The sequence below is a fragment of the Branchiostoma floridae genome, chromosome 10 (genome assembly GCF_000003815.2).
Source record: "Branchiostoma floridae strain S238N-H82 chromosome 10, Bfl_VNyyK, whole genome shotgun sequence".
Classification (NCBI taxonomy): Eukaryota; Metazoa; Chordata; class Leptocardii; order Amphioxiformes; family Branchiostomatidae; genus Branchiostoma; species Branchiostoma floridae.
Window position 1 is genome coordinate 15155809 of NC_049988.1, and position 16542 is coordinate 15172350.

At 45.5% G+C, this 16542-nt stretch overlaps 1 protein-coding gene across 1 annotated transcript; it reads left to right on the plus strand.

Moving 5' to 3' along the window:
- The first annotated feature begins 808 nt into the window (after positions 1–808).
- On the plus strand, positions 809–16402 carry LOC118424944. The gene is made up of 8 exons (XM_035833750.1): positions 809–830; positions 1752–3216; positions 5658–5800; positions 6116–7611; positions 10055–10065; positions 10596–12021; positions 12470–12524; positions 14316–16402. Exons 1-8 carry the CDS (start codon positions 809–811, stop codon positions 16400–16402), a joined length of 6705 nt encoding a protein of 2234 aa, XP_035689643.1.
- The last annotated feature ends 140 nt before the right edge of the window (positions 16403–16542 follow it).

A 16542-nucleotide genomic window follows, 5' to 3' on the forward strand; every position in this document is an offset into this window, starting at 1 on the left:
ACAGCAACTTCCTTCTTTCTTTCCCAAACTTTGCATGAATAGAATATAGAATAACTTTATTGCGCAACAATTGTAACAGTTACAATGTATGGCAATGTGAACAACTATATACTGATACAAATAACTAACAACTAATGTAATATAATATAACAGTATAAACAATCTAGTGAGTAACATAAAGCATTATCTCGTTTTTGCAATGAGTTGTAAATAAATTGGCCAACGTAGGCAGATATATGAACAGGATGCGAGGCGCACATTCCACCCACTACGCAGGTTTCACTATTACATATTTACGAACACCTGGATCGCATTGAATTACATGCGATCTAAATATAGAAATCAATTGTTGCACTAACACAACCATATTGAGGCATCTATCAAGCACAAGGCATTTTCGCTTGGAAAGTGGGTCAGGATGGCGACATCTCGAGCTCTGCCAATCCTTCTACTGATTCCGTTTATGTTTCAAGACTTTTCCACCGCTGTAGAAGGACTAAATATCACTCGGAATTTCACCGTTTTGGAGGACTCCTCGCCTGGTGCGGTCGTGGGGGTGCTTTTGTCGCCATCTTGTTTGTCTACGGAAGAACGAAGGGCCAAGATTACAACAGGTGATCCGTACCGACGCTTTCGCATTGTCAACTCGAGCTGTGAAGCTGCCCTGGTCGTAAACAACCCACTGGATCGTTCTACCCAGGCTCAATACGACCTAGTCGTCAGTTTGAACGACTCATATCACTTCATCGAGTATATAGAAGTGACTGTGACAGTTACAGATGTGGTAGATTACCCACCGTTATACAACATGGCGTGTGAGACCCCTGTTCGTAGGAACACTGATCGTGAACGCTTCTTACTGACTTTAAAGGGAAGAGCTACCTTTGACTCGTATACGGGAGGGCCTTTGGAATTCAACTCTACGTCGTTGCAGACAGCTACAGATTCTATTTCAGAACTTTACCTCAGGCCGGACAGTAAGAATTGCCAAGTGTTATTGGGTATGGGCGCACATCATTTGACAGACGTTGGCATTGCCCATACTATTTATAATAATGGATTTCGGTCTACAACGTGTACCAAACATGATGATTCTGAGGTTTTCCTTGAAGTACACTTGATCACAAAGCCTGACGCAGTAGTACAGTCCATTCCCATTTGGAACGATGCAAATCAAATACCACCATTTTTCGTAACGCCGGATGTCGCCCCTGCATGGAACGCGAAACCTAAATCTGAGTATTTCCTCTTTCTGTATATCCCTCTTTCAATAACGGGATCAATAAACCTTACGTGTGATCTCGAAAAATTAAAGTCTTACGACTTTTTTGGAATTCAAGTTGAATCCGTAGAGTTGGAACTGGAGACGTTGGGATGCGAGGAAGGCAAATTTGGACCTCTGTGCGACCAAGACTGTATGTGTAAGAACGGAGCACGCTGTCATGGCTTAAACGGGGCTTGCAAATGCACCCCAGGATGGCAAGGTGTCGCTTGTGACATCCCAAAACCAACAGTGGCAATACAAATGTCCTCCAAAGTCCCAGGCAACATTGCGTACATTGGGAGTACAGTGTCACTTTCGTGTATGACCCTCCACCTAAATGTCATTGAAGTTAAATGGGATTTCAAATCTTTCTTAAACCGTCAAAACAAAACGAATATCTGGTCAAGAACAAACAACACAGTGATCAACATAGGGTCTGTTTCCTCTGATAACAATGGCAATTACACATGCACCGTCGTATCTGAAGATGGGGAGACTTTTCGGGATAGCTTCGAGTTGAATGTGACAGAGTGTCCACCGAAAAGAAGAGGCGTCTACTGCAACCAAACATGTGGCTGCCTGCAAGGGGCTGCCTGCGACCGCTGGGCCGGCTGCGAATGTCCGTCGGGGTGGGAGGGCGAGCACTGTGAGCTAAGGTGTCCGGATGGAACTTACGGTAAAGGCTGTGTTCACAAATGTGACTGTGAAAACACAAAAATATGTCACCATGTCACGGGACAGTGTATTTGCGTGGGAAGGACGGGGGCCAACTGCGAAGAACCCTGCCCTTGGGGAAAGTACGGCCCGGGATGTGAGAGATCTTGCGAATGCAGAAGCAATGTTTCTTGTGACGCCATGACTGGAAGATGCCACTGTGAGCAGGCCGGTTTGGCGGGTGAGTTCTGTGAGTTAGAGAAGTCCGAAAACGATGTTTATACAGTCCGAAACGTCATCATCGCATTGATTATTGTTCTCACCTTCTTCGCCGTATGCCTCGCCAGACAAACATGTTGGCAGAGATTCAAGAATCATGAGTTTGAATTTGACGAACAGCTGGTGACTGACGACTTTGAACAGCGGCTACTCGGCTGGGAGAAAGATCCCCGGATGTTGGACCTAGCAGAGATGATAGGTCAGGGGAAGTTTGGACATGTTTTACGAGGACAGCTTAGCAATCCTGACGGAAGCGTCTTGCAAGTTGCGGCTAAAACGGTTCACCAAAACGACGCACAAGCTCACCGAGCCTTCTCTCACGAGATGGCCATCATGATCACCATACAGGAGGGGTTGGAGAATCCAGTTCGCTGCTCAAATATCGTAAGACTTCACGGCATCATAACGCAGTCAGAGCCGAAGTATATTCTTCTTGAGTACGCAGAGAGAGGGGACCTATTGTCTGCTTTGCGACAGTCGCGAAATGGTGATGCTCGTCAGAACCTCTGGCGACTTGCCGTAGACGTTGCTCGAGCACTCCTCTATCTCCAGGAGCTCAAGCTTGTGCACCGAGACGTCGCAGCTCGCAACGTTCTCATCTCGGCCGACGGTGTCGGTAAACTTGCTGACTTTGGACTCTCACGAGACATTTACACTGATTCTGTCTACATGCACAGAGACAACCCGGGACAGTCAAACCATCTACCACTGAAGTGGATGGCGTTGGAATCATTGAGGGATGGAGAATTCACCCACAAGAGTGACGTGTGGTCATATGGAGTGCTTCTATGGGAGATTGCCACGATGGGAAACGAACCCGTGTACCCTGGTCCTCTCAGACCTGACTGCCACCATCTCGTCAATGTGTTGGAGGAAGGACATCGTCTGCAGCTGCCCCGTGGCTGCAGTATGAACATGTACCGCCTGATGGCGAGATGTTGGAGCGCCGACCATGATCGGAGGCCAGAGCCCCAGGATTTGATCAAGACTGTCCAACTCTACGGCAACGTACAAGAAGAGTGGGTGGAGAAAGAAACTACAGTATGAGATTGAAAATCAGTCATTTTCTCATTATTACCTATTTCTGTGTTGTTTTTTGTATTTTCCCATACGCTATAGCAAGTGTGATTCACTCAGAATCTAGTCATTGCTCTTCAATCGTTCTGGGTTGACACAAGTTAGAAAAAAATAGAAATAGAAATGCATCACTTAACATTGGAGATGTCTTACATTTTACTCCACCCTTTTTAAAGCCCTAGGACATTTACAAGACATGGTAGGTCGTCGTTTCTACTGGACGGACCGGTCGACATTTTAGGCTAAAATGAAGACAAACGATAGGCAAATAAAATCTATTTTATTTTAGTCATACCTCAAACTTATCTCTTGTCAGTCAAGTCATACAGAAAATGGAGACGCAGGAATGACTCACGAACTAAAGAGACGCTGAGCAAGGTGGATTCTTCGAATCGGTTTGCTGAGGGTATGCGTATGTCCCTAGCTAAGAGTGCACAGTATTAGCATATTATTAGCAACATACAACATAACAGTATGATTGCTATTAGCTAGATAGTGGACAAACAGCACCACCTATCGGATTCAATGTGCAAATACAGATCAATGGAGTTATAACTTGCCCGAAGTATGCAGAAGATCTACATGTACACTTCCGCCTCACGTACGTCGGGTAACGTGTTGCAATATTTATAGTAGACATAAACAGTGGTAGAAAACAAACGCCAGTCATTACCGCAATGCCACCATGCTGACAACTTTGGTATACCACAATAGCATTCAATGTGCGAAAGTGAATGAGTCATACGTATAAGGTGACCTTTAGGGACACGTTGAAACAAAGGGTTGATGTACTTCCCCTCAGGGGCAGTTTCGCAACAATACAGTGAAACCCGTGACCAAGATATTGATGACCCCACACAATAATAAGAAAGGAAACACTTAATTAGTTTACAAACTTACATCTATAGGTGTGGAACGTTATCTTATTTTTTCTAATCAAATTCAGTAAGAGCCTTTATGTAATTACACGTTACTCGTAAAGCAGACGAATCAATATTTGAATACATAATTTGAAGTATGTCCTATAGTCATATGATACGTGCAAAGGTTGGGTGTGATCGCTATTAGGGGTTATGCGGATGGGCAGTTTTACCGACTATAGTCTAAACAAAAGCAATGCACCTGTATGGAGACAAATGCATAGTCCTTCGAGACGGCTAAGGGATTAGATTTGAGCATGATTGATGCTAAAGCTGTCGTTTGTCAAATTAGTGATGCCTTAATATTCACTGGAAAGCAATGATTATTAATTCAGTTATCAGTAAGGCTGGAGCTGTATTTACATGGTTTCTATTTGTATACATGTCGTGAAGTCTGACTGCAACTTCCTTTTTTTCTGACTTTCGCAAACGTTGCATATGGGGCACACATTCTACCCACTACTCAGGTTTCAATGATACATGTTTACGAACACTTACATCGCATTGAATTACATAAGATCTAAACATAGAAATCAATTGTTGCACAAACACAGACATCGATCAAGCACTCAAGTCATTTTCCCTCGGAGCTCCAGGGAGTGGGTCAGGATGGCTACATCTCTGCTCGTCATTCTACTGATTCCGTTTATGTTTCAAGACTTTTCCACTGCTGCAGAAGGACTGAATCTCACTCGGAATTTCATCGTTTCAGAGGACTCCTCTCCTGGTACGGTCGCGGGGGTGCTTTTGTCGCCATCTTGTTTGTCCACGGAAGGACGAAAGACCAAGATTACAGCAGGTGATCCATACCGACGTTTTCGCATTGTTAACTCGAGCTGTGAAGCTGTTCTAGTCGTGAACAACCCGCTGGATTGTTCGATCCAGGCCCGATACACCCTAGTCATCAGTTTGTCAGTTGAGAACGACTCGTATCACTTCACCGAGTATATCGAAGTGATTGTGACAGTTACCGATGTGGTAGACTACCCTCCGATTTATAACATGGCGTGCGAGACCCCTGTTCGAAGGAAAACTGACCGTGGACGCTTCTTGCTATTTGTAAATGGACGGGCTACGTATACCCTCGACCCGTCCCAAGGAAGGACTTTGAATTTGAACTCTACATCATTGAAGCAAAATTCTATTTCAGAATTTTACCTCATAGCGGACAGTAAAAATTGCCAAGTGTTGTTGGGTATGGGTATACATCATTTGACAGACGCTGGCATTGCTCATACTGTTTATAATAATGGACTCCGGTCTACAACGTGTACCAAACAAGACGATTCTGAGGTTTCCCTTGAAGTGTACTTGATAAAAAAGCCTGACCTATTGCATCCAGTTCCACATTGGACCACTGAGGACTACATGCCACCAGCTAAGGTATCGCCGGAAGTTTTGCCGGCATGGGAAGCGAAACCTATAGCTCGTTATTTCCTCTTTCTGTACATTCCTCTTTCAAGATCGGGAACAGCCAACCTAACATGTGATCTTAGAGATCTGGAGTCTTACGACTTTTTTGGAATTCAAGTTGAATCCGTAGAGTTGGAACTGGAGACCTTAGGATGCGAGAAAGGCAAGTTTGGACCTCTGTGTGACCAAGACTGTATGTGTAAGAACGGAGCACGCTGCCATGGGTTAAACGGGGCCTGCAAGTGCACCCCAGGATGGCAAGGTGTCGCTTGTGACATCCCTAAACCAGCAGTGGTGATAAAAATGACGTCCAAATTATTCCAAGGCAACATCGTGTACATTGGGAGTACCGTGTCGCTTTCGTGTATAACCTTCCACCTAAATGTCATTGAAGTTCAATGGGACTTCAAATCTTTAAACAAAACGAATATCAGGCAAAGGACAAACAACACAGTGATCAACATAGGGTCTGTTTCTTCTGATAACAATGGCAATTACACATGCACAGTCGTATCAGAAGATGGGGAGACTTTTCGGGATAGCTTCTTGTTGAATGTGACAGAGTGTCCGCCGAATAGAAGAGGCGTCTACTGCAACCAAACGTGTGGCTGCTTGCAAGGGGCTGCCTGCGACCGCTGGGCCGGCTGCGAATGTCCGTCGGGGTGGGAGGGCGAGCACTGCGAAGCCAGGTGCCTCGATGGGTCTTACGGGAAAGGCTGTGTTCATAAATGTGACTGTGAAAACACAGAAATATGTCACCATGTCACGGGACAGTGTATCTGCGTAGGAAGGACGGGGGCCAACTGCGAAGAACCCTGCCCTTGGGGAAAGTACGGCCCGGGATGTGAGAGATCTTGCGAATGCAGAAGCAATGTTTCTTGTGACGCAATGACTGGAAGATGCCACTGCGAGCAGGCCGGTTTGGCGGGTGAGTTCTGTGAGGTAGAGAAGTCCGAAGGCGATGTTTATACAGTCCGAAATGTCATAATCGCATTGAGTATTGTTTTCACCTTCTTCGTCGTATGCCTCGCCAGACAAACATGTTGGCAGAGACTTAAGAAGCACGAGTTTGAAGATGACGAACTAGTGACAGGCGACTTTGAACAGCGGCTACTCGGCTGGGAGAAAGATCCCCGGATGTTGGACTTAGCAGAGATGATAGGACAGGGGAAGTTCGGACATGTTTTGCGAGGACAGCTTAGCAATTCTGACGGAAGCGTGTTGCAAGTTGCGGCTAAAACGGTTCACCAAAACGACGCACAAGCTCACCGAGCCTTCTGTCACGAGATGGCCATCATGATCACCATACAGGAGGGCTTGGAGAATCCAGTTCGCTGCTCAAATATCGTAAGACTTCACGGCATCATAACGCAGTCAGAACCGAAGTATATTCTTTTTGAGTACGCAGAGAGAGGGGACTTATTGTCTGCTCTACGACAGTCGCGAAATGGCGATGCTCGTCAGAACTTCTGGCGACTTGCCGTAAACGTTGCTCGAGCACTCCTCTATCTCCAGGAGCTGAAGCTTGTGCATCGAGACGTCGCAGCTCGCAACGTTCTCATCTCGGCCGACGGTGTGGGTAAACTTGCTGACTTTGGACTTTCGCGCGACATTTACACTGATTCTGTCTACACGCACAGAGACAACCCGGGACAGGCAAACCATCTACCACTGAAGTGGATGGCGTTGGAATCATTGAGGGATGGAGAATTCACCCACAAGAGTGACGTCTGGTCATATGGAGTACTTCTATGGGAGATTGCCACGATGGGAAACGAACCCGTGTACCCTGGTCCTCTCAGACCTGACTGTCACCATCTCGTCAATGTGTTGGAGGAGGGACATCGTCTGCAGCTCCCCCGGAACTGCAGTATGAACATGTACCGCCTGATGCGGAGATGTTGGAGCGCTGACCATGATCGGAGGCCAGAGCCTCAGGATTTGATCAAGACTGTCCAACTCTACGGCAACGTAAAAGAAGAGTGGGTGGAGAAAGAAACTACAGTATGAATTTGAAAATCAGTCATTTTCTCTCTATTACCTATTTCTGTGTTGTTTTTTGTATTTTCCCATACACTATATAGCAAGTGTGACTCACTCAGAATCTAGTCATTGCTTTTCAATCGTTCTGGGTTGACACAAGTTGGAAAAAAATAGAAATAGAAATGCATCACTTAACATTGGAGATGTCTTACATTTTACTCCACCCTTTTTAAAGCCCTAGGACATTTACAAGACATGGTAGGTCGTCGTTTCTACGGGACGGTCCCGTCGACATTTTAGGCTAAAATGAAGACAAACGATAGGCAAATAAAATCTATTTATTCATATCTTCAATTTATCTCTTGTCAGTCAAGTCACACAGAAAATGGAGACACAAGAATGGCTAGTGAATAAAAGAGTCGCCGAGCAACTTTGTCATGAACATTTGAACTCCAGTGTGTGTGTTTGAAGGTGGATTCTTCGAACCGGTTTGCTGAGAGTACACAGTATTAGCATATACGCGTTAATAGCAACATACAATATAACAGTAACGTTATAATTGCTATTAGATAGCTATAGTGGTCAAACAGCACCACCTATCGGATTCAATGTGCAACGTACAGATCAAGGGAGTTATAACTAGCCCGAAGTATGCAGAAGATCTACATGTACACTCCCTCCTTACGTCGGGTAACGTGTTGCAATAATCATAGTCGACAAAAACAGTGGTAGAAAAAAGACACCAGCCATTACCACGATGTCATCATGCGGACAACTTTGGTATACCACAAGAGCATTGAATATGCATAAGTGAATGAGTCATACGTATAAGGTGACCTTTCGGGACAAGTTGAAACAAAGGGTTGGTGTTCTACCCTCAGGGGCAGTTTCCCAATAACAAAGCTGAACCCATGACTAATATACATGTATTGATCATCCCACACAATAATGAATAAGCTGGTACTTCATAAATTTCCAAACCCATGGGTAGGTGTGAAACATTGCCTTTCTTTTATAATCAAGTTCAACAAGACCCTTAATGTTATACCTAAATCGTCAAGCACAAGAATCGTTATCTGAACATGTAATGCGAAGTATATTCTATGTTCATTTTAGATATGCACACGTTGGGTGTGGCAAGTGTTGGGGGCCAGCGTAGGCGAAATAGCAGTTATACTGGCTACACAAATACAGAAACAGTTACAAATGCATAGTCCTTGGGGAACTAAAAAATTAGATCTCAGCATGATGAATGGTACACCTGTCGTATTATCACATGTCAAATTAGAGATGTGAACATAATTTGGGAAGCAATTTGAACATCTCTAAAGGGAACCATATATGTACATGGTTCCTATTAGTAACGTTAAATGTCACGAAGTTTGCCAGCAACTTCCGGGGCTTCCGTATTTTGAAAACATTGCAGGTGAGACACATATTCCAAAAACTACTTTGGTTTCAATGATAAATATATGGACACAAAGGACGCACTGAATGATATAAGATCTAAATATAGATGCCGTGTGTTGCACTGACAAGACTATTTGGAGGTACATCGATCAAGCACAAGTCATTTTCACGTGGAAGTGGGTCAGGATGGCGACATGTCTGTTCGTATGCGTCTTTCCCCTGTTTCTGTTTATGTTTCAAGATCTTTGTACCGCCGTAGAAGGACGAACGGCGTGGAATCTCACTCGGAATTTCACCGTTTTGGAGGACTCCTCGCCTGGTACGGTCGTGGGGATGATTTTGCCGCCATCTTGTTCGCCAAGGGGGAATCGACGAAGGGCCAAGATTACAACAGGTGATCCATACCGACGTTTTCGCATTGTCAACTCGAGCTGTGAAGCCGCTATAGTCGTGAACAACCCACTGGATCGTTTGATCCAGGCTCGGTACGACTTGATCGTAAGTTTGTCAGTTAAGAATGACTCATATTTCTTTACCAAGTATATCGAAGTGACTGTGACAGTTACAGATGTGGTAGACTACCCTCCGTTTTATAACATGGAGTGCGAGACCAATATCCGTAGGAACACTAACCATGAACGCTTCTTGCTAACTTTAAAGGGAAGGGCTACCTTCGACTCGCACACGGGAGGGCCAATAAAATTCAACTCTACCTCGTTGAGGCCAGATTCTATTTCAGAACTTTACCTCAGGGCGGACAGCAAGAATTGCCAAGTGTTATTGGGAGTGGGTGCACATCATTTGACAGACGTTGGCATTGCCCATACTATCTATAACAATAGATTCAGGTCTACAACATGTACCAAACGAGATAATTCTGAGGTTTCCCTTAAAGTACACTTGATCAAAAAGCCTGACCTAGTAGTACAGTCCATTCCCATTTGGAACGATGCCAACGAAATACCACCAGTTTATGTGACACCGGACGTTGTACCAGCATGGGAAGCGAAACCTAAATCTCACTATTTCCTATTTCTGTACATTCCACTCTCAGCAAGGGGACCGGTAAACCTTACCTGTGATCTTCGACACATAAGAACACACAGATGGTTTGGAATTCACGCTGTTTCTTCTTTAAGCTTGGAACTGGAGATCTTAGGATGCGAGGAAGGCAAGTTTGGACCTCTGTGTGACCAGGACTGTATGTGTAAGAACGGAGCACGCTGCCATGGGTTAAACGGGGCCTGCAAGTGCACCCCAGGATGGCAAGGTGTCGCTTGTGACATCCCAAAACCAACAGTGGCAATAAAAATGTCGTCCAAAGTCCAGGACAGCATTGCTTACATTGGAAGTACCGTGTCGCTTTCGTGTATGACATTCCACCTAAACATAATTCAAGTTCAATGGGACTTCAAATCGTTTTTAAACCATCCAAACAAAACGAATATCTTGTCAGAGACAAACAACACAGTGATCAACATAGGGTCTGTTTCCCCTGATAACAATGGGAATTACACATGCACCGTCGTATCAGAAAATGGACAAACATTTCGGGATAGCTTCGTGTTGAATGTGACAGAGTGTCCACCGAATAGAAGAGGCGTCTACTGCAACAAAACGTGTGGCTGTCTGCAAGGGGCTGCCTGCGACCGCTGGGCCGGCTGCGAATGTCCATCGGGGTGGAAGGGCGAGCACTGCGAGCTCAGGTGCCCCGATGGAACTTACGGGAAAGGCTGCGTTCACAAATGTGACTGTGAAAACACAAAAATATGTCACCATGTCACGGGACAGTGTATCTGCGTGGGGAGGACGGGGGCTAACTGCGAAGAGCCCTGCCCTTGGGGAAAGTACGGCCCGGGATGTGAGAGATCTTGCGAATGCAGAAGAAACGTTTCTTGTGACGTCATGACTGGAAGATGCCACTGTGAGCAGGCCGGTTTGGCAGGAGAGTTCTGTGAGTTAGAGAAGTCCGGTGGCGACGTTTATACAGTCCGAAACGTCATCATCGCATTAAGTATTGTTGTCACCTTCTTCGCCGTATGCCTCACCAAACAAACATGTTGGCAGAGACTCAAGAAGCATGATTTTGAAGATGACGAACTGGTGACACACGACTTTAATCAGCGTCTACTCAGCTGGGAGAAAGATCCCCGGATGTTGGACCTAGCAGAGATGATAGGACAAGGAAAGTTCGGGCATGTTTTGCGAGGAAAGCTTAGCAATCCTGACGGAAGCGTGTTGCAAGTTGCGGCTAAAACGGTTCACCAAAACGACTCACAAGCTCACCGAGCCTTCTGTCACGAGATGAACGTCATGGTCACCATACATGAGGGCTTGGAGAATCCAGTTCGCTGCTCAAATATCGCGAGACTTCACGGCATCATAACGCAGTCAGAACCGAAGTATATTCTTTTTGAGTACGCAGAGAGAGGGGACTTATTGTCTGCTCTGCGACAGTCGCGAAATGGCGATGCTTGTCAGAACTTCTGGCGACTTGCCATGGACGTTGCTCGAGCACTCCTCTTTCTCCAAGAGCTCAAGCTTGTGCACCGAGACGTCGCAGCTCGCAACGTTCTCATCTCGGCCGACGGTGTCGGTAAGCTTGCTGACTTTGGACTCTCACGTGACATTTACACTGATTCAGTCTACATGCACAGAGACAACCCGGGACAGTCGAACCATCTACCACTGAAGTGGATGGCGTTGGAATCATTGAGGGATGGAGAATTCACCCACAAGAGTGACGTGTGGTCATATGGAGTACTTCTATGGGAGATTGCCACGATGGGAAACGAACCAGTGTACCCTGGTCCTCTCAGACCTGACTGCCACCATCTCATCAATGTGTTGGAGGAGGGACATCGTCTGCAGCTCCCCCGTGGCTGCAGTATGAACATGTACCGCCTGATGGGGAGATGTTGGAGCGCCGATCATGATCGGAGACCAGAGCCTCATAATTTGATCAAGTCTGTCCAACTCTACGGCAACGTAAAAGAAGAGTGGGCGGAGAAAGAAACTACAGTATGAGATTGAAAATCAGTCATTTTCTCTTTATTACCTATTTCTGTGTTGTTTTTTGTATTTTCCCATACGCTATAGCAAGTGTGACTCACTCAGAATCTAGTCATTGCTTTTCAATCGTTCTGGGTTGACACAAGTTAGAAAAAAATACAAATAGAAATGCATCACTTTACATTGGAGATGTCTTACATTTTACTCCACCCTTTTTAAAGCCCTACGACATTTACAAGACATGGTAGGTCGTCGTTTCTACTGGACGGTCCCGTCGACATTTTAGGCAAAAATGAAAACAAACGATAGGCAAATAGAATTTATTTAGTCATATCTTCTACTTATGTCTTGGCAATTAAGTCATACAGAAAATGGAGACGCAGGAATGACTAGCGAATAAAAGAGTCGCCGAGCAACTTTGTCATGAACATTTGAACTCCAGTTTGTGTGTTTGAAGGTGGATTCTTCGAACCGGTTTGCTGAGGTTATGGTCCTAGCTGAGAGTAAACAGTGTTAGCATATATACGTCTTATCAGCAACAAACAATATAACAGTATAGTTGCTATTAGCTAGATAGTGGACAAACAGCACCACCTATCGGATTCAATATGTAAATACAGATAAAGGGAGTTATAACTAGACCGAGGTAAGCAAAGAAGATCTACATGACTTGCACACTCCCTCCTCACGTCGGGTAACGTGTTGCAATATTTATAGTAGACATAAACAGTGGTAGAAAACAAACGCCAGTCATTACCGCAATGTCACCATGCTGACAACTTTGGTATACCACAAGAGCATTCAATGTGCGTAAGTGAATGAGTCATATGTGGAAGGTGACCTTTAGGGACAAGTTGAAACAAAGGGTTGATGTACTTCCCCTCAGGGGCAGTTTCGCAACAATACAGTGAAACCCGTGACCAAGATATTGATGACCCCACACAATAATAAGAAAGCAAACACTTAATTAGTTTAGAAACTTACATCTATAGGTTTGAAACGTTATACGTTACTCGTAAAGCAGACGAATCAATATTTGAATACATAATTTGAAGTATGTCCTATAGTCCTATGATACGTGCAAAGGTTGGGTGTGATCGCTATTAGGGGTTATGCGGATGGGCAGTTCTACCGACTATAGTCTGAACAAAAGCAATGCACCTGTATAGAGACAAATGCATAGTCCTTCGAGATGGCTAAGGGATTAGATTTGAGCATGATTGATGCTAAAGCTGTCGTTTGTCAAATTAGTGATGCCTTAATATTCACTGGAAAGCAATGATTATCAATTCAGTAATCAGTAAGACTGGAGCTGTATTTACATGGTTTCTATTTGTATACATGTCGTGAAATCTGACTGTAACTTCCTTTTTTTCTGACTTTCGCAAACTTTGCATATGGGGCACACATTCCACGCACTACTCAGGTTTCAATGATACGTGTTTACGAACACTTAGATCGCATTGAATTACATAAGATCTAAACATAGAAATCAATTGTTGCACAAACACAGACATCGATCAAGCACTCTCAAGTCATTTTCCCTCGGAGCTCCAGGGAGTGGGTCAGGATGGCTACATCTCTGCTCGTCATTCTACTGATTCCGTTTATGTTTCAAGACTTTTCCACTGTCGTAGAAGGACTGAATCTCACTCGGAATTTCACCGTTTCGGAGGACTCCTCTCCTGGTACGGTCGCGGGGGTGCTTTTGTCGCCATCTTGTTTGTCCACGGAAGGACGAAAGACCAAGATTACAGCAGGTGATCCATACCGACGTTTTCGCATTGTCAACTCGAGCTGTGAAGCTGCTCTAGTCGTGAACAGCCCGCTGGATTGTTCAATCCAGGCCCGATACACCCTAGTCGTCAGTTTGTCAGTTGAGAACGACTCGTATCACTTCACCGAGTATATCGAAGTGATTGTGACAGTTACCGATGTGGTAGACTACCCTCCGTTTTATAACATGGCGTGCGAGACCCCTGTTCGAAGGAAAACTGACCGTGGACGCTTCTTGCTATTTGTAAATGGACGGGCTACGTATACCCTCGACCCTTTCTCAGGAAGGACTTTGTATTTGAACTCTACATCATTAAAGGAAAATTCTATTTCAGAATTTTACCTCAGAGTGGACAGTAAAAATTGCCAAGTGTTGTTGGGTATGGGTATACATCATTTGACAGACGCTGGCATTGTCCATACTATTTATAACAATGGACTCCGGTCTACAACCTGTACAAAACAAGACGATTCTGAGGTTTCCCTTGAAGTGTACTTGATAAAAAAGCCTGACCTATTGCATCCAGTTCCACATTGGACCACTGAGGACTACATGCCACCAGCTAAGGTATCGCCGGAAGTTTTGCCGGCATGGGAAGCGAAACCTATAGCTCGTTATTTCCTCTTTCTGTACATTCCTCTTTCAAGAACGGGAACAGCGAACCTAACATGTGATCTTAGAAACATCGAGTCTTACGACTTTTTTGGCATTCAAGTTGAATCCGTAGAGTTGGAACTGGAGACCGTAGGATGCGAGGAAGGCAAGTTTGGACCTCTGTGTGACCAAGACTGTAGGTGTAAGAACGGAGCACGCTGCCACGGGTTAAACGGAGCTTGCAAATGCACCCCAGGATGGCAAGGTGTCGCTTGTGACATACCAAAGCCAACAGTGGCAATAAAAATGTCGTCCAAAGTCCCAGGCAACATTGCTTACATTGGGAGTACAGTGTCGCTTTCGTGTATGACATTCCACCTTAACATTATTCAAGTTCAATGGGACTTTAAATCTTTTTTAAACCGTCAAAACAAAACGAATATCTTGTCAAGGACAAACAACACCGTGATCAACATAGGGTCTGTTTCCCCTGATAACAATGGGAATTACACATGCACCGTCGTATCAGAAGACGGAGAGACCTTTCGGGATAGCTTCGTGCTGAATGCGACTGAGTGTCCACCGAATAGAAGAGGCATCTACTGCAACCAAACGTGTGACTGCCTGCAAGGGGCTGCGTGCGACCGCTGGACCGGCTGCAAATGTCTGTCGGGGTGGGAGGGCGAGCACTGCGACCTGAGGTGCCCCTATGGAACTTACGGTAAAGGCTGTGTTCACAAATGTGACTGTGAAAACACTGCAACCTGTCACCATGTCACGGGACAGTGTGTCTGCGTGGAAAGGACGGGGGCCAACTGCGAAGAACCCTGCCCTTGGGGACAGTACGGCCCGGGATGTGAGAGATCTTGCGAATGCAGAAGCAACGTTTCCTGCGACGTCATGACCGGAAGATGCCACTGCGAGCAGGCCGGTTTGGCGGGAGAGTTCTGTGAGTTAGAGAAATCCGGTGACAACGTTTATACAGTTCGGAACGTCATCATCGCATTGAGCATTCTTCTCACCTTCTTCGTCGTATGCCTCGCCAGACAAACATGTTGGCAGAGACTCAAGAAGCTCGAGTTTGAAGATGACGAGCTGATCACGGGCGACTTTGAACAGCGGCTACTCGGCTGGGAGAAAGATCCCCGGATGTTGGACCTGGCAGAGATGATAGGACAGGGGAAGTTCGGACATGTTTTACGAGGACAGCTTAGTAATCCTGACGGAAGCGTGTTGCAAGTTGCGGCTAACACGGTTCACCAAAACGACGCACAAGCTCACCGAGCTTTCAGTCACGAAATGGCCATTATGATCACCATACAGGAGGGCTTGGAGAATCCAGTTCGCCGCTCAAATATCGTGAGACTTCACGGCATCATAACACAGTCAGAACCGAAGTATATTCTTTTTGAGTACGCAGAGAGAGGGGACTTATTATCTGCTTTGCGACAGTCGCGAAATGGCGATGCTCGTCAGAACTTCTGGCGACTTGCCGTAGACGTTGCTCGAGCACTCCTCTATCTCCAGGAGCTGAAGCTTGTGCATCGAGACGTCGCAGCTCGCAACGTTCTCATCTCGGCCGACGGTGTCGGGAAACTTGCTGACTTTGGACTCTCACGTGACATTTACACTGATTCCGTCTACATGCACAGAGACAACCCGGGACAGTCAAACCAGCTACCACTGAAGTGGATGGCCTTGGAATCATTGAGGGATGGAGAATTCACCCACAAGAGTGACGTGTGGTCATATGGAGTGCTTCTATGGGAGATTGCCACGATGGGAAATGAACCCGTGTACCCTGGTCCTCTCAGACCTGACTGTCACCATCTCGTCAATGTGTTGGAGGAAGGACATCGTCTGCAGCTCCCTCGTGGCTGTAGTATGAACATGTACCGCCTGATGGTGAGATGTTGGAGCGCCGACCATGATTGGAGGCCAGAGCCTCAGGATTTGATCAAGTCTGTCCAACTCTACGGCAACGTACAGGAGTGGGTGGAGAAAGAAACTACAGTATGAGATTGAAAATCTATCATTTTCTCTTAATTAACTATTTCTGTTTTGTTCTTGTTTTGTGGTTTCTATACGCCAGAAATTACAGTATAAGAGTAAAAGTCAGTAATTGTCATTTTAGCTATTTCGGTGTTTTTTTTTATTTT